This window comes from Coenobita brevimanus, chromosome 49 (genome assembly GCF_032717465.1).
Source record: "Coenobita brevimanus isolate Jiangsu-jjx chromosome 49, ASM3271746v2, whole genome shotgun sequence".
Lineage (NCBI taxonomy): Eukaryota > Metazoa > Arthropoda > Malacostraca > Decapoda > Coenobitidae > Coenobita > Coenobita brevimanus.
The window spans coordinates 5,998,053-6,024,544 of NC_137002.1; the positions used below are offsets into that span (position 1 = coordinate 5,998,053).

General features: G+C 40.9%; 1 protein-coding gene across 1 annotated transcript; it reads right to left on the reverse strand.

Annotated features, from left to right (window-relative positions):
• Positions 1-19,949: 19,949 nt before the first annotated feature.
• On the reverse strand, positions 19,950-26,284 carry Dph2 (Diphthamide biosynthesis 2). Its single transcript, XM_080272034.1, has 5 exons — positions 26,088-26,284; positions 25,614-25,726; positions 23,815-24,035; positions 21,852-23,049; positions 19,950-21,013 (listed from the first exon to the last, which is right to left on the reverse strand). The coding sequence occupies exons 1-5, from the start codon at positions 26,229-26,231 to the stop codon at positions 20,806-20,808; spliced, it is 1,884 nt and encodes a 627-aa protein (XP_080128160.1). The 5' UTR covers positions 26,232-26,284; the 3' UTR covers positions 19,950-20,805.
• Positions 26,285-26,492: the final 208 nt, after the last annotated feature.

Here is a 26,492-nt window from a genome sequence, read left to right on the forward strand (position 1 = left end):
AAGGAACTCCAACTGGATGTGGTTTTAAGTACAGTTTTTCAAACTGTGTATTGTGTAGGTTTTGTGTAAGTCTGCCTCTGTCTGTATTTCCTACTTCCTGTGATCTCCAGTCTTAAACGCAGTGTGTCCAGGCATCTCAAAATGAACCTATCTTGATTTTTTTTTTTTTTTTTTAATAGGGAACGGTTTGTGGGTTCCTGGCCTTTTGTTCCTTCTTGCCTGCATAAAAAATAAGGCTAGATAATCTTTAGAATGTTAGGTCTTGTCTACAGTAGGTACTGTATTTACACTCCTGGTGATCAGTGGGTCAGGGTGGTCCAGTTAGATGTGGTTTGGAATGTTAGATCTCTTCAGGTACGATATTTACACTTCTGGTGGTTTAGTGGGTTTTGAGATGCCTGGTTCAGCAACCATAACGTAGTGTTTCAGAATGAGGAGTGGTCCAGTTCCATCAGATGAAGACAAATCAGCTGCTGTTTTTTTTTACTATTTGCAGAAGGTGAGTAAACTTCTCACAAGGTGGTTGCAGATGGTATCAGGATAGCAAGATCAGTCCAGCTGTACAGGAATATGCCTTATATTCCAAGACGATTGGTAATGTGTTGAAACTGCATCTCTCTTTTTGCTTTAACTTGGCCTAAAATTACCATGTTAGTCATGAAGTGCTGTGGAAAGGGTTAAACTTTGCCCTAATATTTGCCATCCTCGAATCATGAGTGTTTAACCATAACAGTAGATTACAATTAGTGATGCTAGGCACACACAAGTGCTGTGGAAAGGATGTAGAGCATTTTTTTGTTTTTTTACTAAGTGAAGTTAAAGGAGTAATCTTGGCCAAGTTAAGGTGGAAGAACTATAGCTGTATATACAGAAAGTCCTTGTTTATGTGCTAGTCACAAAGAAGTGCTGTGGAAAGCTAAAGAACTATAGTTGTATATACAGAATTTCTTCTGTACTTTTTTTTTTTCCAAGTAAGCTAGTGACTCATTTAGTCTCCTGGCTCCTTTATATGCAAGTCATGAAGAAGTGTTGAATTATATTGTCCCCAGGCTTATCTGAGCATGGCCTGCAGGCTGGATTTGCCCTTCACCTATAGTTCTACATTATTCTTTGGGAGAATTGGGAGATACATGACAAGTAACCAAGGAGACTGCCATCTCATGAAGGCAACCTTCACCATTGCTTATAAAGTTTCATTATAGCCTGTTTTCAGACCTGAAAGATCCCTATTCCTTTTTGTCTCAGTTGATGGCAGTGTCTTGTCAGGTAGTAGGGTTGTCTAGTAAACCAAAGTGTTGATATCTGGGGCTGGTGGTGATAGTGTCAAAGCAGAGGGAGTGTGGCCATGTGAGTGGTTTGCCATAAGGGTCTTGTGCAGTATTTGTGATAAGTGGGGCATATACTCGTAAGAGATGTAGTGGTATTAGAGGTAGACTGAAAAATGATGAGTTTGTGGTGTGCCTGGGAGAGCATGCGGAGATTGTCAGGCATGAAAGGATTGATCTTGCTGGTGAATCTTCTGAGCGTGTGGGGTAGTTTAGTTATTTGGGGGACATGTTATGTGTTGGAAGTGGGGCTGGAGTTAGCTCTGTGGCCAGGATAAGGAGTGGTTGGAGGAAGTTCATGCAGCTGTTTTGACTCTCCTGACGTTGAGAGGGCTTTCCTCCAGTGCTAAGTGCTAAGAGTGCAATGCTGTATAGTGGTGAGATCTGGGTAGTGAGGAAAGAGGGTATTTGAAGGCTCAAACATATATATGATAATGATTAGGTTTGTGTAGTGCGTCCTTGAATGACAAGCTTTGGGGGGGGGGGGAGTGTTAGGATTGCGATTGAAGAGGTGAGAGGAAGGATGGGACTTGAATGTATAGGTGTTGTGATGAGAAGGGGTAGATTGAGATGGTTTGGGCATGTGGAAAGGATGGAAGATGACAACTGGGTGTGGAGGGTGAGATGCGTGAAAGTTGAGGATTGAGTTGAGAGCCAGGAAAAAAAATAAAATTGGATGAAGTCAGAGTGAGACGTCAGGGATGAGGAACTGAACAAGGAGGCTGCAGGAGAGTTGCCATTAGGTTACCAAGGCTGACGTATTGCCTTAATAAGCAATACGCTAGTAAACGAAGTAACCAAAGAGGCAGGTTCGCACCTCCTAACTAAGGATCATCAAACCATGCAACCTCCCCCCCCCCTTTTTTTTTTTTAGTCCTGTCCATTGAAAAGTGTACCTATAGTACCAATTTAGCAGGATATAAAATTTTCATTACCCGTGCCAGTTGTATGGAAGGAACTGTATATATTTAGACCATACATGTGACTTCAGACGAGGACATCTGTATATGCACTATGTATTTGTGGATGTGGGAGCATCTCTTGGCCAGTTAGTCAAACCCTTTGATTTTTCATCAGTACTTCACCCATGTAGATTTTAGTACTGTATATTGTCCCTCATGATCCCACATCCATTACTTGTATATTTGTGCGCTGACCAAATATTTCCTTTATTCCAATAAATGATTGTTTTATATGAATGTTTTAACATTTTATCTTGGAGTATCACCTTTAAGACTTTTGTAATATGAAAAACAGCTTGATTTTGACAAGACAGGCTAAGAATGTGATATTTTGGAAGTAGTGAAAAATTTGCGTTTTTTCAATCTTATGTCCGTTTTGTTGCTGATGGATGAAGTATTTTTGCGAATCTTAATCAAAGTACAAAACACGTAACACGAGAACTGCAGCTTAAGAAAAATCCAGGCTCCTGGCCCAGACAAAAAATTATTTGGAACTTGTAGACATTTTGCTTAGTGGCACACAGTGATGCAGCATACCAGTTATTTATTCCCTCCGACTTCAAATGTTGCATCTTTATCTCCATTCTATTGCTGTTTCAATGGTCAATGCTCCTCTGAACTGTCTGCTTGCATCCCTCCACCAAGTTGGCAGGTGCAAAGCACCTGTCTAGCAACTCATTATTTTGCCAAACTGTCCAATTCCAGAGTTAACAGATACTCCCAGTCCTTCATGTATGCAACAGTTCAACCCTTGAACTACCTTCCTTTTAATTTTCTACTGCCAGTGATCTTCCAGTCTTTTGAATGCAGTGTCCAGGCATCTGAAAATTAACGAATGTTGTATTTGGCACTTAGCTTTTTATTTTAGTTGGGAACAATCTTTCAGGCTTTATAGCATTTGGTTCCTTCTTGCATTTAAAAAGTATATATTTTTTTTATTTAAATTTTTTTGGGAACAACATTGCCAGAAAATCGGCTGTTCTAGTGTTCATCATGCTGGAATTAATCAAAGACCAGTTACATGGGTATAAAATGGCAGGTTAAGCTGGGAACAGCGTACTGACCCGATATATATAGTTTATCCTATTAGTAGCCTATTAGCACCAGGCAATAATTGATAAATTTAAATATCAGCCCATCTCAGTTGACTGTCTCGGTTTATTATATGATCAAGAAATTGTAGTAATGGATGTAAACAGGGAGGCTGTTCATAAGAAAAAAAGTTACCTCTATTTTTTTTTCCAATTTTTTTTTTGAGAAGAAAGTCTTAAAGGCGAGAAACGTTACTTCTTATTATGTAACTTGTGGGCTTATTATCACTGGAGTGAAGGTGTTTTCCTTTTTAGGACACTTTATGTTAGATATGTTATGCCAGCATTCCACGAGTCTGATAAGAAATGATAGGTCATACTGTTGCCTTTTGCTCCAATAATTACAATTGGGAGACAGGATGAGATGGAGGGATGGAGTAAGTTGGGGGGGATGGAAAGTGAGGGTAACTAGGAGTGTATGTGAGTGAGGTGGAGGTGGGGGCAGAGGCAAGGGGAGACTGAGGATGAGATGGAATGATGTATATGAGGGGGGGTGTAAGTTGAGGGAATGGAGAGTAGGAGGCTGAAGTGTATGAATGAGTAGAGGGATGGAGTGCAGAGGTATGTGAGAGAAGAGGGTGTAAGTTGAGGGGTGGAGAAAGACTAACTTGGTGTATGCGAGTAAGGTGGAGCTCAAGGATGAGATGGAGGGATGGAGTAGAGAGCGGTATGAAAGTTGGGGGGTGGACAGTGAGAGACTAAGAATGTATGTGAGGTGGAGGGATGGAGTAGAGAGGTATGAGAGGGGATATGATGGAAGGGCAGTGAAATGGCAGGGGACATGGCAACACGGAAGTAGTATATGTGGCCACCCCTTATGGGATTGTCATATGCTATAGATAGATATGGATAGCTTCACACCTTGGCATTCTCAGTAATAGTAATATGGCCATGAGTTATATATTGTTAAAGATTTTTTTGTTTGAGATTATAGTCTGAACTTTAACTTGGGCCAAAATTTTAATCTTTCCAGCCAGAATTATGAGTTGTAATAGGATCTTAAAACATACTGCTAGTCACAAACATACAATGAAAAGGATTCTGAGCCATAGCATTGCCTTTCTATGCCTCGAATTGTATCAGCGGAAGAGCATGAGAAATTGGGCTAAGTTGGTGAAGAGTATAAAATTGTTACATTCAGTGGAATGTGATTTTTGTTGATGGATACTGTTATTTAACATGCATCACAACCAGTGCATGTTAGCATCTTTTAACCCCCTTCAGTACCGTGATGCTTTTTCTGTTTATTTGTGTTACGTCCCAGATGATTTTATTCAGCTTAGGAAAGATTTCTTGTACAGTCCCAGGATTACCTCTCCAGTATGTCACCCCCTTAAGCTGAATAAAATCGTGGATTCAGCAGAAATAAAATGTCCTTGTACTGAAGGGGTTAATTGGCCCTACTCAGTCCTTTCATATGCCATTGTGACTACAACTTGTATTGTTCAGTTAAGTGATAGGGAGTACAGTAATTTGTACTGAAACTGGCATATGTCAGATGAGTAGGATGTGATTTTTGTGTACAAAAATATTTTGTATTGATCTTTAACATGCATTAATGCAAACACACAGTGCACAGTGTGTTTAACTATCAGTGCATGTTAATACAGCCCTTCTCATCCTTTGTTGCTTGCCATGTTTCTTTGTATAGCTCTGCTCGGCTTATAGCTGGGCAGAGTAATATGAGACATGGCATATACAAAGTGATGAGCAGGGCACGCTCCTGGAAGCATCTTGGGGAAGGGCGCCGAAACTATCTCGATAAATGGGCCATGAAAATAAGGACTGGCAACCCTCACACCTTGGGTTACCAGTCCTTATTTCTCTGGCCCATTTATCGAGATAGTTTATTTTTTCACATCCACCACTCTTGTGTATATCTACTGGAAATAAAACCTTTGGCTTATTATAATGTCTTTACTATATACCTTTTTTTTTTTTTACATATATATTAAAATGTGGACTTTGACAAAATATCAGTAATACCAAGACATATATGAATAGTACAAAGGAGAGATCACTTCGTACTATTCATGTATGTCTTGGTATTACTCATTTTTTCAAAGTCCACATTTTGTACACATAGTATGAAGAAGACATCAATTAGTATGTACACACAGTATGAAGGAGAGATCACTTAGTACTATATGTACTGTACATAGAGAGAAGCTGACTGATGATGGACATGGGAAAACTTTGCACTAAAAAATTTTTGGACTTTGAGAACATACAAAGCATGAATTGGAACTTCCCAATGACATGATTTATGGACTTAGAAAAAATATCAGCAACAAGACTTTGGGACTCAGAAAAATATCGGCTTCAAAAAACATGAAACAACACTTATGAACAAACAGAAGCTAAGCATGGACATATATTCAGAAAAAAGGCAATTCTGCTTGTGGCTGCAAGTACAGCACAACAAAGAAAGGTGAGTGTGGCAAAGGAGGGGCAGCAGGACATAGCAGGGATGGAGGGGCACCAACAGCATACCTGGGGCGGACAGAGCAAGGGTGCAAGGCAGTGCTGGAACGACAGGAACAGCAAAACAGGACACTGGTGGCAAGGCATACCAGGTGGTGGTGGTGGTGGTGGCGGCGGCAGGGAGGCTGGGTGGGTGGTTTGGTGAGGAGGAGGAGGAGGAGGAAGGGAGCCTAATGCAATAAATGACTATATGAAATACTACACAAAAAACATAACACAAGGCTGTTATCATTTGTACTACAATGCCAGCAGGAGGTATCATTAGTTGATGCTTCAGAAACTAGGCTACTTGATCCAGTAAAATTATAATAAAAACTGTGAAACCCCTATCAGTAACTCCTCATTTAGGATACTTTTCACATAATATACTTCTTAATTTACTGTGCTGTGAAAGATGAAGGTTAATTCATCTAAAACATTACTATTTTACATTTCACATTAATACATATATTGATACTTGTTGCTGTCTTGCATATGATCCTTAAATGCTTGAGAAAAAGTGCCTCTTGCTGGGACCTAACCCAAACTTCAAGCAATGTTCACATATCAGCAATTTACAGGAATATATATCAATTATTAAATAAGGAATTACTTTTTCCTGGCATTATACACAAACGAAACTCACAATTTACACAGTTTGTAATAGTGTGGAAAATGTGCCCTTAGATTTCTGATGAATGTGATTAAACATATTTCAGTCCTATGCATATATATACTGAGGTGCTACAACAACCCCAGGGTACATGATGGGCCTCTTGAAGCGGTACGCTATTTTTTTTATCGTTCGTATATCATTTGGATAGGCTCCAACAGACAATCCTTCAACATAACTCTTTGGGGCCGAGTCGCAACCACCTCCATCAAGCAATTTACATCTATTTTATCCAGGGAGAGGGGGATGCTGATGGTGCCAAAACACAAGCTTGTTATCAAAGGTGACCCACATACCAAGCCACGATTTATCAATGTGTAGCAAATATTCTTCAGAACTGCATAATCTTGATTTAACAGGCATATCATCTAGTGACAAAGGAATAAAATACTGTACAGTATAAGAATTAATTTTTATGCTTTAAGGGAAGGTGGGGGGAAAGACTCAGTACAAGGTGATGGGAGGGTCAGAAGCCTGCAATGATTTTTAGAACTACAGCATTAGGGTCTCTCTCCCAATCTCTCTCTCTCTCTCTCTCAATTTTACTTCCAGCTAGAACATCTTCAGGCAGGAGCCAGGAACAAAGAATGAACAAGCATACTTAACGTGGGAGAACTATCAGTACCATGCCCGGTGAAGTGGACCCTACATCATCATCATTGTAACCAATTATTTTTCAATCATCATCGTAACCATTGTTTTTCTTTTTCAAACAGTCATCACTGCCCCATTCATTTTTTTTTTTACATATGGATAAAATGTACAGAGCCCATAAAACAAAGAGGAAACCCAACTGAGGGGGAAACTAGCCAACTGCAGGACCACTGAAATGGTTCATACACTCATTCATTCACCAATCAAATCCCAGAATCTTCAGCACACACACACGGGAATACCAAGCTTCCTCATAAGCATACTATTAACTCTTAAATATATAAACGATTGTCTGTGCTATTACAAACCTTTCCTTTAAAAAGTATGTTCTGCCCAACATTGCTTATTAATAAAATCCTCTGCTTAACATATTCATGCAGATTTCTGAGCTATCTTGAAGCAACAGACCTTACGAAAGGATATGACAGGGAAATTAATTCTTTCCTTTCACAAGCTTAAAAATATATATGTGACCTCAGGGACATGGGGCTAAATTGGGAAGCTGCCAGGGTTCAAGCAGCATGGACAGCCACCATTAGGTGACCATGGCCGATGCATGCAAGTATGTTGGAGCCTTCAGAAACGAAATGAAATGATACGGCAAAAGGGAATTTCTACTACATACGTAATTTGAAACTCACGCAGTGTTAGAATATGACAGGCCATTGGGCCATTACATGATAATTCACAATTTAACACAGCTGAAGATGACAAGACAAAGGCACATTTTCCCAAGCAATTAAAAATAACAACAGACATGTACAATAATGGACATATGGTATTTCATGTCACAAGATATGTAAAAACACAACTATAGTTTTGTTTTCATCTGACAACCAAGCAACTTTTATAACTTCAATACTAAGTTGTGGGTGTGCAAACTTCAATAAGTCTTAGTGATGAGGTTGGGAGGAGACTCCTTGGTTACTAGTCAAATTAACTCTCCAGTCTGACTACACTTGGCCATCAATCAAGCTAAGGAGGTTATGAATCTGTCAGGTGAAAGCAAACTGACTATAGAATAAATGAACAAAAATAAAAAAGCATCAAAAAACATTCCCACATCACCATAAAAATAAACGTACAGTCAGCCACAGGAAAAAAACATTAAAAAAAATGTAAACCGTATTATCAACAAAAGTCCGAATGTAAGAAGGAAAAAAGAAACTCATTAATCTCTGACATAATGAAAGGAATCAACTGGGGATGTTTAATGATGGGAATTACCTCAGAATGATTGTCATTCTTGGATATAAATGAAGGGACACAACTCAAGATGCTCATTAATCTTTGACACAAGGATGCTCGCAGTTTTTAATTTCTCAGTACTATTCACGGCAGTATTTTTTTTTTTTTTTTTTAATGCAGAGAACAAACTGAGGGCTTTCAGAAATAACACACAAAAGAGAGCCAAATTCAAGATCCGTTAATTTTAAGATTCCAGCACACATTGCATTTAAAAGACTGGAGGCCATAGGCAGAAGGAAATAAAGAGACTGAGAAGACAATTTCATTGCTGACATTGCATTTAAAGGACTGGAGGTCACAGGCAGGGGGAAATACAGATTTACAAAGATAGTTCCATAGCTGACCTGTTGCCAGTTAAGATTTTCCAAACAAGAACTATAGGTGCATATTTTTTCCTGTGGCAGACTGTGCAGTACATTACTATGACATGGCAATAATAAAAAAATGCAAAATTAACATATCAATACATGAAACTAGGTATAACAATATAACACAACCAATATGAATACTTCAGGTAGGATAATTTTTGTTGTTCGGTAAAAAAAGCACTCTGCCTTTTTGCACAAGTCCTTTTATTTGCCACATTTATTTATGATCTTTTGGGCTGATAATACATGCTGTTGTGGTGGTCCCAGGCTCATTTTAACTACAGTACTAAGAATCACAGTCAATATTAGAGACACTATATACTGGAATTTAATGAAAAAAGAGAGGCAGTATGAGCTTTTGGATGAGAAATGTTCCAACATTAACATTACAACACAGATTATCCTCTAATAATCTTTTTCGGATGTGTGTGTGCATCTTACTACCAGCAGTCTACTTTTTAAAATGACATGCATATATCCTTAGCAAAATTCCACAGCTCATTTAGCCACATCTCATTCAAGAAACTAGATGATCAGCACACACAGATAAGCTACACAAACAACTGACACTGTTCCACTTTGTCAGGAGCTGAATTTGACGATATATTGGTTCAGAGAAGTTGTTTGATTACAGCACTACTACAGAGGAATACAGGACCACAGCAACAGCAACCCACAATTTACTGAACTATAATACAGGGCTGCCCATATGTAGCTTGTGGGAATAGCTCAGTCTGCTGGTGTGGGGGATGCAGGTATGTTTAACGACTTTCAGAAATGGCTATTGTTTGTGGCCACCCCTTAAGGGATTAGGGTGTCTGAAAATAGATGAAAGACTGAGGACAAAAATCTCTGCCTACTAAAATGAGTGAACTTTAAGCAACTGTTGGAATCAAATGCAAGAGGAGATATTTAATTACTTGATAACAAAATAATGCAAACAATGGATGCAAACAAGCAATCACTATTAAGTATGAAAGGGTTATGGAAGACAGAAAATGATGCAGGGCAGAGTTGGCAATGCTGACTGAGCCATTCACCACATCAATCATCATTATCATCATATTCATCATAATCACTGTAATAATCATCGGCCATTATTATTTTACTCATCATTGCAATCACCATCATCATCATCCTAACCTCTTCTTCCCACCTAAGGATGGGGTAAGGTATGGTTCAAACAGCAAGGACAAAACACATGCAATCAGACACGTTACTTATGGACCACCCTGTATTTTGAGCATCTGTGGCATATAACCAGGACTTACTGCATCTGTTTGTGGTGTACAGGCATGTGCAAAAGTATGCCAACAATACTCTCCCAGCACTAACTTGTATTTTATATTTATCACTCTTCCTTACATGACGAGTGAGAAACCTTCCCTCTCGTGCTCTTTTTACTGATGCTTGGAACAGACACTTTCATATGGTAATGATATGATACGGAAGCTGTCAGGCTATACTAACAGCCTTCAGTTCCTGCACAATCCCCCAACAGGAGGATGGTGGACTATGAAAGAACAGTAACTTAGGTCTGCAGTCCATACCACATAAAACATTTCAAACAACACCTTCCATTGCTACAGCCAGCAGAGAAGTGTCTACATACTTTTGCTCATGCTAAGGACAGGAGTCTTGATACAAATTTTATAGCCTGTGGGGGCAAACGGCTGGCCGGTTGTCTCAAACCTTAGTTACTTTACTTGAATCTGACATCACTATCTTCTTTCAGAGCTGACAGCAGGTCATAATGAAAATGGTGGTTTGATTTGACCACTAACCAAGGAGATTCATTTCTACCTCAAAACTCTGGTTTGATCAATTTAGGCAAAGTGAACATCTTGTGACTACAATGAGTGACAAGCCAAGTGGCTTCTTGCTACCCAGGATATAAGTTACTAAACTTAGTGGTAACATACAACTTGACAGACACATGGTGGTGTAAGGAATTAAGGCACTCCAGCTGGATGTGGCCCCATACAGTATCACATCAGTCTGTAGCTAGTCCCAGGTCTCTTGCAAAAAGGGGAAACAAAAAATTGGTGAATGAATGGGTGGCTGTGAATGTGTGGTCCAGCATCTCATAGATGTGAACAGTGTGCAACGTCCAGCTTGCAATATCCACTTAAGAGAACATGCCCAATCACTGAAGCATTGCGTGGGTTGTAAAAAATAAAGGAACAAAAGAACTGTGATAGCAACCCCCTCAAAAAGCGTGCCGCCCCCTTACTGTACGGGCACAACGTGGTAATTGCAAGCAAGGGCTGCGTGCATGTTTACTTATATAATCATCCACCTGTGTGCCACTTACCCTTCCAACATATGCAATGAGGAACAATTCTCTTTGCCAAAAATTTGAACTCCAAAGTACCCACATACCGATGTTGTAATCGATATATATCATGGCACACAATGGTGGGTTGTGTGTACTGTGAGTAATTTACCCCACCCCCCAATTTATTCCACAATCCCCCAAAACCCCACAAGTATCAAAGGGATTTACTGGATGGGGAAGCCAAATAGTACCATAGTAAATATTTCAACAATATATTATTTTACTACGGTACCTTTTTAAGATAAGGATTTTATATTCATTTATTGCCTGCGTAAAACTTTAATCTCCTCAGTCTGATTTGGCACATATTTTTTTAATGCGTACTTAGAGTTCTAACTTCCAGCATAAAACTTTAATAACTTACATATTACTCTGCTGCCTTGTGTCATAAATGGCAGTCGTTCCTACACCACACTACGTACAGTACTAACCTTACTCAAACTTTTAGCACATTTTTAAAAGTATGCCTAATTTGTATTCAATGTTAAGAATACCGTACTTGCTTTTCCTGCCACACATACTGTATTTTCATGGAACGATAAGGTTAACTACTCAAAAAGTTCAGCGAATAATCTAAAACAAAGATAGGCTAATGCTGCTCGGAAATTTGAGTTAAAGAGTATATTGCTAAGTGGAGGTTTTTGGAAAATTGATCATCATATTTGGAAGCATACAATATATACCAGTAGAATATGCTAATCCATTAAATTAATCCAGTATGTTACTCTTAAGTGTTTGCAATGAAACAATTGGGTAAACCACAGGCTATAAAAATCTTTCCACTGTACATCTAGTAATATATAATCTTAATAATCATCATCATCATCATTAATAATCATATGCATAATTCACTAGGGTGTCTTTTAAGTGGCATGGGAGGCTTGCTAAGAAATTATACTGGGAAATCACCACAGCCACAAAGAAGACAAGCCACTTTCACTGAACTAACACCAGACATTGTTCAACTGAGAGAGAGACTGTACTAGCTGTCAAAGGCATCAAAAATACCATGGGGAACATTTCTGTCTATCTATCACAAAATTCCTGCACTATATCTAGCTAGCTAACACTTATCTTGCATTCCATCTGCTATCTATGTGTATCTGCAATGTTTATCTATGTGTCCTTGTCTATCCAGCAGTCTGTCGACTATCTACAGTATGTCTATCTGTGTAATGTTTATCTATCTATCAGTGTACCTGTCTATCTATCTGTCTATCAACCTGAAATAATGGTGAGTTGATGCAATGGCTTAGCAAGAAGACATGCTGATCATGAAGAAGTGCAATGGAAAGGTTTCGAAACTATCTGTTACCTGTAAACCAAGGGAATTTGCTAACTATACTCTTGTTACTCTAACTTGGCATAAAATTACCATCCCAGCATTAGTTTATAAGACAGAAGACTGCTACTAAGGAAGAAGTGCAGTGAGTAAGATATTAACTTGTAGTACTATCATTCTACCACTGAGCTACATGAAAGACTCGTGAATGGACAAAAACCTGGGCAAAGTTAATGTACAAGAACTATGACATTTAAGCACAGACTAATATAAATAAGTAAATAAGCTAATAATAAAGATCATTATTATCCTTAGACCCCAAAGAATCACTCTCAGCCGAATAAAACCATCTGGTGTTAGATGGAATAAAGACAGTTGCTCTCCCACTTACAAACATTTGAACTACGAACTAGTGTTGCTAAAGAGATTACAGACTTACCAGCTTGAGACTTTATTAAGCCTCATGGTTGAATGGTTCCTGTGAAGCTGCCAGCCTGATAGTGCCAGAGACTGATTCCTGGCACTGCATCATCCTATCATCATCATTATCATCGTTGTTGTCATCACTGTCTTCGATAAGCATGTAAAATAAGTGCCTAGATTAAGCTAACTAGCCCTGCATACACTAGTGGTGGAATGATCTACTTCTGGAGCCTAGCACTGTCAATATCATTATCATCAGCTCTGCCTCCTGTTCCCACCCAAAGATGGGGTGAGGAATTTTCAATAAAACTGTTGTAAGTAGGGAAGCAACTGTTAACAAACTGTCCACATCAACCTGGCAGAGCCACAGTATTGCTATCCTTGTTTTATTCTGACCTGATAACTAGGATTATTTATGAGTGTGTTGTCCCAGATGATTGGCTGAAGAGTGTAATTGTAAATGTGTATAAAGGGAAGGGTGATGCCCTGGAAAGAGGAAATTATAGAGGTATAAAGCTTTTAGATCAGATAATGAAGGTAATGGAGAGAGTTTTAGAAGGTATGATTAGAGAAAGAGTGAATATTGATGAGATGCAGTTTGGGTTTATGCCAGGTAGGGGGACCACTGATACCATATTCATTGTTCGACAGCTTCAGGAAAAATATATTGGTAGGAGAAGGGATCTTTATTTTGTTTTTGTTGATTTGGAAAAGGCCTTTGACAGAGTCCCTAGAGAGGTGGTGAAGTGGGCAATGAGGAAGCTTGACTTGGAGGAGTGGCTGGTTAGGGTGGTTATGGCCATGTATGTGGGTGCTCACACCCAGGTGAGAGTGAATGGAGATTTGAGTGATGAGTTTTCCGTGAATGTTGGTGTGCATCAGGGGTCAGTCTTGAGTCCCATGTTGTTTATCATGGTACTTGAAGCCCTTTCACGTGACTTTAGAAACGGACTCCCGTGGGAGTTGTTGTATGCTGATGATTTGGTGTTGATTGCAGAGAATGAAAGGGAGGCGGAGGAAAGGTTTAGGAAGTGGAGAGATGGTATGGGGCAAAAGGGTTTAAGGGTAAATGCAGATAAAACAAAAGTGATGATATCTAGGGTTGGTGGCGGTACTGTCAAAGACGAGGGAGAGTGGCCATGTGCAGTTTGCCACAAGGGCGTGGGAAGTAATTCCATCTTGTGCGGTGTGTGTGATAAATGGGTGCATAAGAGATGTAGTGGTATCAGAGGTAGACTGCGAGATAATGCTGATTTTATGTGTACGGCGTGCCAGGGTGAGCAGGTGGAGATTGTCAGACGTGAAAGGATTGAACTTGCTGCTGAATCTCTTGAGTGTGTGGAAGAGTTTTGTTATTTGGGAGACATGTTGTGTGCTGGAGGTGGGGCTGGAGCTAGCTCTGTGGCTAGGGTGAGAAGTGGTTGGAAGAAGTTCAGGGAGCTCTTGCCTCTCCTGACATTGAGAGGGCTCTCCCTACGTGCTAAGGGGTCTTTGTATGCAGCATGTGTTAGGAGTGTAATGCTGTATGGCAGTGAGACCAGGGCAGTGAAGGAGGAAGATATTCGCCGGCTCAGACGTACAGAAATGACAATGATTAGGTGGATGTGCAGTGCGTCCCTGCGTCCAAGGCCTGGAGGGGCTGGGTTTACAATGGAAGAGTTGAGAGGCAGGATGGGACTGGAGTGCATTGGTGTTGTGATGAGGAGAGGTAGATTGAGGTGGTTTGGACATGTGGAGAGGATGGGGGATGATAATTGGGTGAGGAAGGTGAGAAGTGTTAATATTGGGGGTGGGGTTATGAGGGGTAGACCGAGAAAGACATGGGACGAGGTCATTAAGTGTGACCTTAGGGTTAAGGGACTGAACAGGGAGGCTGCAATGGATCGTGCAGCGTGGAGAGCCGCCATTAGGTGACCAAGGCCGACACATGCAAGCATGTTGGAGCCTTTAAAAACAAAAACGAAAACGAAAACGAATTATGGGGATTGGGCTGCCAATGGACAAAAAATCTCTGCCAAGTCAAGGTGGAAGAACCAGTGTGCAACTCACATTTCTCAGAATGATGATGGTAGTTGTGAAGTAGGCTGGTGGTGGGAGCAGCTGTAGTCGTACCTGTGCAAGTGTAGCTGTTGCTTCAAGACTGTGGTGGCCCAGGGGAAGGGTTTAAGGTGGCACTGGTCACAGATTATTCCTCCACAGATTTGGGTGGCCAGAGCTACCCTGGTCACGCCGGTGTAGTGGCAGTAACAAAAACAAAAACAGCATTGGCAAGAACACCAAAGGCAGCAACAGCAATCTAACCATCAGCAGCAGAGGCAGCACCATCAGCAACAGAAGGACAGCACCATCAGCAACAGAAGGACAGCACCATCAGCATCAGCAGCACCAGCACCATCAGCATCAGCAGCGCCAGCACCATCAGCAGCACCAGCACCATCAGTGACAACAGGAGCAGCATCACCATCATCATCATCATTATTAGCAACAGCAGCAGCAGTGCTGGTGAACCCTGAAAAATAAGTAAATAAATAAAGTTTTCAAAGAAATTCTCAGGTATGTTGCTATATTAACCCATTCACAATGGAGAGTTCACACCAGCCCTTACAACCCTTTTAGTACTGGTGGTGGAGAAAGATGCCTTAAGTGGTGGCACTGATAGGACCGGGCAGAGGGGCTGCCTGTTTATATAAACATTCCTCAATCCACTTCCTATTCCTGACAGGAGGATGATGGACTATAGAAAAGTAGCTTTGGCCTGCAGTCCACTGGGTTAATGTTCTGATGAGCCTAGGGTTGCAATTACAGCTAGCTACTACTAGCACAGGAAACCAAAGATGAGCTGATCCGTTTTATTTCATAAGTCTGGATCAATTCCCTGGTCATACAAATGTCCCTCAAGTGTTTTTTGATTCTCAGAAAGGAAGATAGTGGACTGCAGGAGAAGGGCAAACTTCATGCCTGCAGTCCACTGAGTTCCCATTTCAGATGAGCCTGGGGCCACAACTACTACTATTGCTTGGGGGAACATGGCAACTCAACTTCATAGGGAGAAAAGGAAATTTTAACATTCCTCTCATACTTGCTTAACATTGCATGGAAAACTTCAAACAAGTTCATTAGGCATGTTCTATGTCATTTGAACACATGCTGGGCATCCATAATCAGGTGATCTTAGAGGTGTTTGACATTCCTGTCTATAATTATTCCTTCTAACAGCTGGGCTAAGCGTAGAGTAACTCTCGAGACATTCCTGCTCTTCTCGCTTAAGGATTGGGGTCAAGCCTACTAACTTCACGTCTTCCAGCACTTACCATTTCCAGCTACTGTAACTGTTCAAGATATCTGCAGGTAAAGGAGCTACCAAGTCACACTTCTTTAAGAGCCTGTGGAAGGATTTTATCCAGATCAGGTGACTTGTAAATAGAGTATTTTGATTTTCAATTTTCTTCTTGTCATCTCAGGGTGACTGAACCTTCACTTTCATGGGCAGTACTGGTCTTGCTATATCATGAGTACAGTATCTTCTAAAAGACTAATGCAAAATAGTTATTTAATGATGGCCATATCCAAGACTTCTGAGATTTGCATTACACCTGAATGATGCTCAAGTGGTCCAGTACTACCTTAGAAAAGTTTCCTACAGTTTACATGGCTGAAGAATTAGGGCTCTTTGCATCATGATGCCACCCTGATTCCATTTCTTTTAGCCATCTTTATCAGAGATTTCACTCTCTTACATAATCTTGAAGGAGTCCAAACCATTGTGGTCCTGGCTGCTTTTGGCCCTCTTGTGTGCATCCACTCTTTTCTTACTGTAATGGCTATTTCATTACTAAATCATTTTGGTTGAACTGATCTTGGCTTTGTGGACTTAAAAGGGTATGAATGCAGCCTGTCAACCTGAAAATTGCTCTTAAAATGAGTAGTACATTGCATTTATATTACTGCCCCGAAGTCCAACACTCATAAAATTTTTCTTAAATCCTGCAAAGTCAGTTTGACAGAAATCTAGTTTTCTTTAATAAGGTCCAGACAATTTTTCACAATAAATATGTACTGAGAACCTAACCAAGTTTGGGTCACTACCTACCAGCGATTCACTGGCACACAAGCTGGTAACATTTTCATCTCCCAAAGTGAACTCATGATGCAATTGCCTCTGGTTGGTTGTTTACCCACTGGCACATAATATTTTCATTAGCAAAGTCTACAAAAAGCCCACCTCCAGCATTTGCTGATCTATTGTTCCAGTTTACATGACAGTTGAAGTCACCAAGAATTGCACAAGTTTTACCACTAAATATACCACTCTGTACATATTATATTCATCCTGGTCAGCGAGTTGATGTGGAGGCCTGTATACAAAAACTACCTTATACATAGTGTTAGATTAAAGTCCACACCTAATATTTCATGGTCTGACATAATTGTACTGTCAACAAGGTTTGTCACTAATATACATTAAAATCCCTCCCCCTTCTTGTGTTGTATGATCTTTATGAAACGTTTTATAACTATGACTTTCAAACTCTCTAACATAATATCTACTAGCACAATGAGTCCATGACTATAATGGCCACAACACTGACATGTTCTGTAGTCACAAATGCCTTGAGTTCAGGCAATTTGTTTATAACTGACCTAGCACTGAAGAAAACTACATGAAGGGGCTCCAGCCTTTTCCTGGAGCCCTTTAGCTATCCCAGTTTCCTAAAGGCATTGGTGTATCTGGAGGTACTTCTTTCTCACTTAGGCCAGTATACTGCTTGCCATCAGACAAAGAATTCATCAACTGTGATTCCCCAACTTGGGTTTGGAGCCTGCAAGCCGTCATTAGACAGGGTCCTCTAATGAGGCAGGTTGTCCTATGACAAAAGTCACCTCTGTCTCTCTTAGGGTATCTTCTAACTGCAGTAGAGACCCTCCAGTATTTTGTGAAAGTAAATGAAGTCACTTATCTGACTTTGGAGGGGAATCTATTGATGTCTGCAACATCTCTACTAGACAGCTTGACAACACAGCATGGCTTGACCTCTACAAGCTATAGATGTGCTGACTGAGGAAGGCACAATAGTGGGCCTTCCCACTGTAACTTAAATGTACACCATCATGAAGGTAAAACTAGGTGCTCCCTCGGCACTACAATTAAACAGCACGGGCCCTTCAGGAGGGACCCACAATGCAGCTGCTGGGGGTCCATATCTCCAGATGACTGCACAGGTTTTCTTGCCAGTGTGCAGTGTTTCATGCAAAAGACTGGTTAGTTATGTAGTATAATAAGCAAACTAATACAGTCAACCTCTCAGCTGTCTGCTCTCAGTAGTGGTTTTGCTCTTCGTGTATTTACCTATTAGTAGTATACATGAATTGAGCTAAGCTCGTGTTGGCCTGTCTCCATATCTACAATTATCCAGTCACCATAAGTTCAGTGAAGTGTGGCTTTTGAATCGGCACTCTGTCAGAGCATCCAGTCAAAAAAATGAAAAAAACTGGGGAAAGGGGGCTCTGTGAGTGGTTCCCCAGCACACCTTTTGGCCTTCTCCATCACCTCTTTTATACCCCTATCTTTCCAGCATACATTTTCACTCCCTTCTGCATTCAATCTCACATGCTTCCTCATGTTTGTACCCATGCTATCCCCTTCTATTACCCTCAGCTTCCTTGTGTTTATTGGCCTCTCCCTCACCACATCTCTCACTACTGACACTTCCCCTCCTGCATCAATCTTGGCAACCCCACTCTTACCTTGCTCCACCTCTTTCATGTTTTCTAGCTCTTTTTCTCTGATATATGGTGCCACTGTTCTAGCTCTGGTACCTCCACTGTTCTCACCCTGAGTTTCAACTACCACCAATATTTACATACATTTGTGAAGTTGCTCCACTAACTCCTTACATCTCCCTAGCCCTGTTTTTTTACCTCCAGGGTCCTGTACTTTTCTGCTTAGGTTACCCTACAGAAAATTGCTCTTTCTTTCACTTCCAGCCTGCCCAGGCCCCATAAATTCGGCATCGTACCATTTCTCAGCCCCAATGCATTCTACCATCAAGCTCTCCACATCCTCCTCCTTGTTTCCCACATTCCATCTTCTTGCCATCTTTACACACTGTTATCCTTCCCTTAAAATACACACAGAAAACTACCACTTGGCTGGTTTTTTACCTCTTATAGTCCTCTCCTCCAAGAAAAATAGTGCAGCAACTCCAGCATGTCCTCTGCCAAAATATCAATAGCTAACAAACCCCAGCCTGCCCAGGGGAACTGATTTTAGGTATACAGGGTAGGCATGTATGTGTAGCAGTCTCAGTCCAGACTCTGACGGTGTAAATGTGGTTCAGTCCTCCACCTCGAGTGTTGTGCAAGGCCAGCCACTGGGCTGTGGTCCTAGTAATACCACTCCTAATGAGGTACTTCCAAGGGATGCCAATGTCCCTGACAACATCTAGGATCAAACACAAGACTACACAATCCCAAATCCTTCCCTTGGTTTTAAAGCTTTACAAGTATGAACCATGGCGTAAGTGGTGGTGACCATCATCCACTCACCTCTTCCTTACCCTTTCTCATTCAGTGTCTGCCCTCCTCTTTTCCTACTTCTTCCTTTCCTTCCAGTCTCTTTTTATTATTCCTTTCCACTTCAGGTGGCTCTACACTGAGTGACAAGCCCAATGGTTTTCTGTAACCCAGGAAACAATTTTCAACATTATGATGGTAACCATATAACCATATTACAGGGTGATGTGTCCCTGTTAACTGGGTATAAGAGATGCAAGTGCAGTGTCCATCAAGGAACTGAAACTCTACGCTATTCCCTGTGCCTTGCTGTGCTGTGGTGAGGTGCTGTCGGCAGCAGCAAGGAAACATCCGTTCACTGCACAGGAACAACCCTGCAGGGGCAGTTGTTTGCCCACAGTTTATGGGTCTGCCCAACCAGACAAAATGGAGTTGATGAACAACAACAGTATGAACCACATTCAGTTGGATCATCTTAATCCACTAGACCACCAAGGGTCCATTTGTTGGTTATATGGTTACCAAATACTCAAACAAAAGAAAGGGGAATCTTATTATTAAATGCTAGGGGGACCTTATGACAATACAGAAACATGAACAATTCTCACTTTTATTAAGTATTTCAACAACGACCACATTCTATCTATACATTCAGTCAAGTAACGCCAAGCAAAAATCCACTGCAATCCTATTCAATCATACCATCTTCCTCCTCATCATTTAACCTTTATTCCCACGAAAGATTGGGTTGAGGCTCTTTCCATTTTCTTCAACGCTACTACGGTACTACATTTACCTCTTTTCACTTTCCCTTCACATAAAATAAGCTGGTGTTGCTGCAACTGTAAAATATTTTAATACCGGTACTGTACATGGGAGATGACAGTCCAATAACTGAATTCACACTGTGGATGAAAAGAGCTCACCTGAGAAAATGGGCAATACAAAAAGAAAGATGTACCAGGAAAGTTTCAATACACCTTGCTGTAATGGGATGTCCAACTTCAAAAAATGCAAAGGGAATGCAACATCCAAGTAAGGCGCACAATCTGCCCACAACTCAATTTCTTACCATGTACAGAAAACATGATGGACTAACCCTGAGACTCTCACTCATTATGAGGGAGTGTGACACCTCTGAGATGAATGGATGGAAAGTGAGATACAGAATGATGGATACTACACATGAACTGTGTCCCTACTTTCTAGTGTAGGATGATTGGTCTCCTGTTTCCTACTGTGGGTGAACCATCTTATCTTCGACTATGGGATGAACTGCCCCTCTATTTCCTACCATGGGATGAACCATCAGTTTTCTAAGGTGGGATAATTTGTGCATATTTTCTACCATGTGCAAGTGCAACTCAATTTTCTACTGCCCATACCTTCACTTCTCTATTTTTTACTGTGGGATAAATTGTCTCCCTATATCCTACAGTCCCTCAATTTCCTACAATGCACACCTTCATTTCTCATGGCTATATCCGGCAGCAATCCCAGTCTTTCCTTCCACAACGACCCCTGTGGCATGAGGTGCAGGGAGAGAGGGGTCAAGGCCTGCCCAGGTTCGACCCACCAGCACTTCACCACCACCACCACTGTGAAGCCTGGCCACTGTTCGTCCATCTTGTAGCACTACTGCACCTGTTCTGTTGTCCAGTTTATCATCATCTCTGTAAGGGTATATAAAATTAGAGGCAGTACGTTTTCATCAGACAGAACAGGGTCACTTCTTTAACTTGAATACTAAAACTGGTCACATGAAATTCAATAAACTTTGGCTAAGGTATGATGTCAGAATCAGTGTCCAGCAAATCCACCTTACAATATGACCACATCTGGTATTCAACTGAGATAAAGAGACTAAATGCAATACACAACTGTATTTATATAGACTATCAGAATAAATGCCTAATTTCACAGTCCACTAGTTACTGAAATGAATAAAATATATGAATTATTCTGTCCGTCAATCACTCCTCTACTGCCCCTGGAGCATAGACTATGGGCCCAGGGCTAAGTCACTCAGTCCAGACATTTGAGGCAAGAGTGACTACCCACTCAGCCTTGAGTAGTATATGAGCAGTAGACCCCATCCATCCATTCCAAGCAAACCTTACAAGGCCACATTTGTTGCAACATCTTAACCCAATAGAACACCAAGTGTCCATTGAATTACAATACAGTATACACATACATATCTTGTTTAACACTAGGTAGACAGTTACCTGGCACCTGTACCTTATTGGTGATGATGAGACAATGAATAAAATTACCTGGGGGTATCACCAAACTATACGGTCAACTCTGTCCAATAATGTCTTTTTTATTTATTTACGCCACCATCAAACTAAATTTTATCTAAATAAAGCTCACTAGTAGTGAGCGGATTCATTGATTATGGCTATATCTAACCCTCAGTTACATTAAAAAAATTGGAAGATAGCACAAATAGCTAATACCTTACATATACTGTATATACACCATGTATGCACACTAAAGATCACCCACCTGACCCCCAGCCTCTGAGTCTTATTAGTGAGGAGGGAGACGCTGGCCTCCTCTGTCCGAACCTCACCATTCGCAGCCACATGACGCTCCCCACCCGGTAGGAGCTCTCGGAAGTCACACTCAAACGCCAAATCCCACTCCTGATCTGGCAGTAATGCTACTTCAAGCTCCCACGGTGTAATGATTTTCCGATATAGTGCTGGGTCGGTCTCACGTTCAATTATACTCGTCTCTGGGCACGCAACATATACAAAAATATCCACCTCTGAAATATTCGCTAGCTTGGGTTCATTCGGCTTCCCCACAGCAAATGTATAGCTCCTCTTCCCAGCTGACTTGATTATAGTCTTGAGTCTGGCTATAACATCACGGTAATTTGCAACCCCAAGTGTTCCAACCAGAATGCCGATTATCTGAGCATCCCTGGCCATTTCCAGCTTAGCACTTCGGCTCATGACTGCCCGCGTGCCCGAAGTCTCCAGCACACACCCAGTCTCCGCCTCCACGTGGTAAAACAAGTTCTCAGAAAACCGCATAGTAAGGGTTGTTAGTGTAGGTCCACTAGGTCCTACATACACAAATTTGTAGTCTTTAATATTTGTGCCTTTTGGCAGGATAACACAACGTCCATTAAATGCTACCTTATTATTATCTCCAACAACACTCTCATTTACAGTAGAATTTTTTACATTTTCTCCACCTAAAATTAAGTAATTCTGGTACGACTTTTCAACAACAAATGCACTATCTACAGTACCTGTAGCATCTTTGGCACTGTCTTTACCTAATGTTACATAATTCTGGTCAGCCTCTTCAACACAGTCACTATTGATGGTAGCATTTTCTGTAACATTTTTATTAACCGCAGCACTGTCAGCACTTACTCCAACACTTATCTCATCATTCTGTGCATCTCTTTCAACTGTTCCCTCTGTACATTTACCACCACACTTCAACACACTAAGGGCATTCTCCACTGAAGGGTTCCTGTTTAACTTGGTGGTCTTATCTGTACACTTCTGGTCCATATTTTTAGCGGTACTTTCCTCTGAACAACACCCATCAACCTTAGTGCCACAACATCCTTTCTCTTGCTTCTCTGTGTCACTGTGAGCTGTATAACTTGTAATTTCATCTAGCATTAGTGTTGACGTCACCAGATGAGGGAACGTGTCTCTCAGTCTTCCTGTGATGTCATCTGCATAAAGCATAATAGAGGAAAACTGTCTTTTGAGATCTGTAATAATTTCATATCTAAATTTTATTTTGCCTATCAAATTGCCATGATCCTGTACATTATTGATGTAAATTATGTTGATATGGTATTACAGTATAAAGATATATATAAAACAAAAAAGACTAAGCAGGTGCAGTACAAAAAAATAAACTGCTGAGAAAAAAGTACAATGAAGTCTCAAAAGTCATCCAAATACCAGTACAGCTTATCATCATCTGAACCTTGCTACCCAATTATAAATACGGTGAGCAGGATCCAGAAACAGGAAAAGCACAAGAGTAGAAATATTTACAGAGTTGTCGGTGAAAGTTACATATTCATGTACTCATCATTCATGCCTTCAAATTTCTCAGTTCCACCTCCCCGTGGAAAACCTGACACCAGCAACGAATCACTTGGTAATGGTCTTCACAGCGCAGCTTTAAAGAATCTATAAGTAGATGCTGCTAATATAAAGTTTACCTCTCTCCTTGCATCCCATGAATCTACCCCTATTCACAGTACCATTATATAACTTTCTCTCACCAGCCTGCATCCCAGACATAAACCCCACGTACATCACAAACCATTTACCCTCCTTTCCTCTCATTTGCACACACTCTCTACTCATCTGGCCAGAAAGACGGCTAGCATACTGCTGGTAATATGGTAATCTTCATATCAAGCTGTTTCAACATTAATGTGCAGATGAATACCAGCAAGTGCACTTCACTTCCCCTCACTCACCAACAGCATAGTAGCATCTGGTGTCATAAGCAAGTATTAACGGCTGTGTCTTATCCTCCACGGCTGCACTGAGGCCGGCGGTGACCTTATCCACATTAACGGGTAACCTGGTGAGGATGTAGAGCACTGGCAGCCTGCGGGAAGGGCTCAGGCAGGTGCGGCCAAAGTGGATCACAGCATCAGCACCAACATGTTCTGCAGCTACCTCATCAACACAACAGCTGTGGCAGAGGGTAGTACGTGACACCACAGTCTACTTTCATCTATCACTATCACACAAAAAACAGTCATCATCATCATCATTCTGGCCTTTTGCTCCACCCGACATAAGAATATAAAGTAATCTTTCTCTACTTTCACAACATAGCTAACCATGTGTGGATGGAAAAAGCTAAGTTAAATTTAATGCAGGATATATTTGGGGTATATGTAAATTGAAATTCCTAACTTTTTTTTTTTTCCTAATGTCAAGAAGTGCTACTGAGGACGTAGGCCAGTCAGAAAGCCTTGGGTCCCTACATCTTCCAAGGGGCAACGTGAAACTGACTTTTACTTTCTCTTAGACATTCAACATTTATTTTGTGAAAGAAACTGAGCAAAACAACATATTTTCTACTCACATTATGTCTTTTTTCCAAGTCTGGAGGTAAAATTATATCACTGTATGCTTATACAGTAATCCCTCTAATATCCGGACGCCCAATAACCGAACATCCCCACTAACCGAACCTTATCGTCCTGGGATCAAACATTCCCAAAATGGTCCGAAAATCCAAAAAAATTGGAAAAAAAATCGATTTTTTGCCGTCCGTAATTTGAACTTGCCGCGCACGCCGCGTGAGAGCATTGTTTTGGTTCGTCATTCCTCCGACGTCCGATAGAGCGCCGCTGCATCCTCCCCACTTCCCGCCTGTCTCTCACCGCGACAAGACCTACGCTCTTCGCCATGGCTTGGGAAAAGTTAATGTGCAACACTTAAATTTAATGGAACATTATTTGGACTAAAGTGAACACTGTGAAAAGAACGGACTTCTGTGTGTTAGTGACTAAGTTCAGTGCAAGACTTCAGGAAGAGTGTAGTGCAAGTGCTTCAGGAAATCGTTCTTACTGTCAGAGTCCGAGAGGAGGCGGTTATTCATCGAGGTGGCCAGGGACTTGCTGTAAGTAGCCAAAATGTTTCATGTACTATTTTCCATACTATATTTACCAGAATGTTTCATATTGTATTTTTTCCCATACTATACTTACCAGAAAGTGTCATACTGTACTTCTTTCCATACTAAACTTACCTCATGCATGTGCAGTAGGAATGTGTTTTTCAGAGTTCGGTTAGGTTCGGTTAGGTTAGGTTCGGTTAGGTTAGGTTCGGTTAGAGTCCATAAGTACCAGAATGTTTATTAATGTATGAACATACTTCTAAACCCACATTTTATGTGTCTATTGCATTTATTTCAGTCATTTATGTGCCTTATTGGTGTGATTTGGGTGTTAAATAGGTGCTATGCATGTCCGGAGGGAGTTGTATAGGTGTTTCTCTGTGTTAGGGTCCGTAAGTACAAGTCCATAAGCTGGGGCCCAATATCCGGACAAAACCAATATCCGAACCTACCGATGGCTCTATTGATCCGGATATTGGAGTGATTACTGTACTGTGAAAAGTCTTGGCTACTGACGAAGCATTCCAGGGTGCTACCAAATACAGTACCATTACAAAAAAATGAGCTATACCATACCGTAAAAAGAAATAAAAATAAAAATAAAAATAAAATAAAATAAAATAAACTGCCATCAAGACCAACCTGCCATAGGTGGTGTCTCCCAGGATGTACACAGGACGGCCCAGGTGTTGCGTTACTGTGCGTGCCACCGCTGCAGCATCGCCTAGCAGCTCATCTGGGAACTGCAAGCACACCTGAGGAATATGCATGTCTGTCATCACTGATTTTTTTTTTTTTTTTTTTATCAGCATACAAATCATCACAACAAATGTGCAGGTAGTCCCCAACTGAAGTGTCTGACCTAAAGCTGATTTGCTTAATAAGTCGCTACTTTTAACTTAAAGTATTCTTGTTTATGAATCACTAAATAGCTGAACTGAAGTCTGAAATGAATATGGCTACAGAATATTGTGCTGATCACCTCCCAATCAAGAACCAGAAAAATGAGCAACACTTAGAGCACTGTGCATGCCTCATCTGAAGAAGCATTTAGCCTGTGTAAACCTTATATAATTAGGTGTGTAATGTTTTAGAAGAAATACAACATGACATCACCTTCTCATAACCTCCCGCCTGTATCCAGTCAACACAGCTCTGAATCTCATAGGTGTCGTGGAGGGGTAGTGAGGTGGATCGAGGAACTCCCGGCTCCAACACTCGCTCCACAACATCCGAGCCAAAGTTGGTGAGGGAGGCCATCTTACACCCTAGCACTCACACCCACAACAATGTACTTGGTCCCTCTGGCATTTATCTCCTGAAAAATAAAAAGGACACTCAACCCTTCACTATAATGACATATTCTTTGTTTTAGTCTCACCACCCACACTTTTTTTTCCAGTATGAAAGCCTGAACTGGCTTATGCCTTCAGGAAATGAATGAATGATCGACCTGGTGAAAATTCAGAAGAGCTCCCATATATAGAATTTACTAAAGGTGGACAAATGGTACTTTTAGAT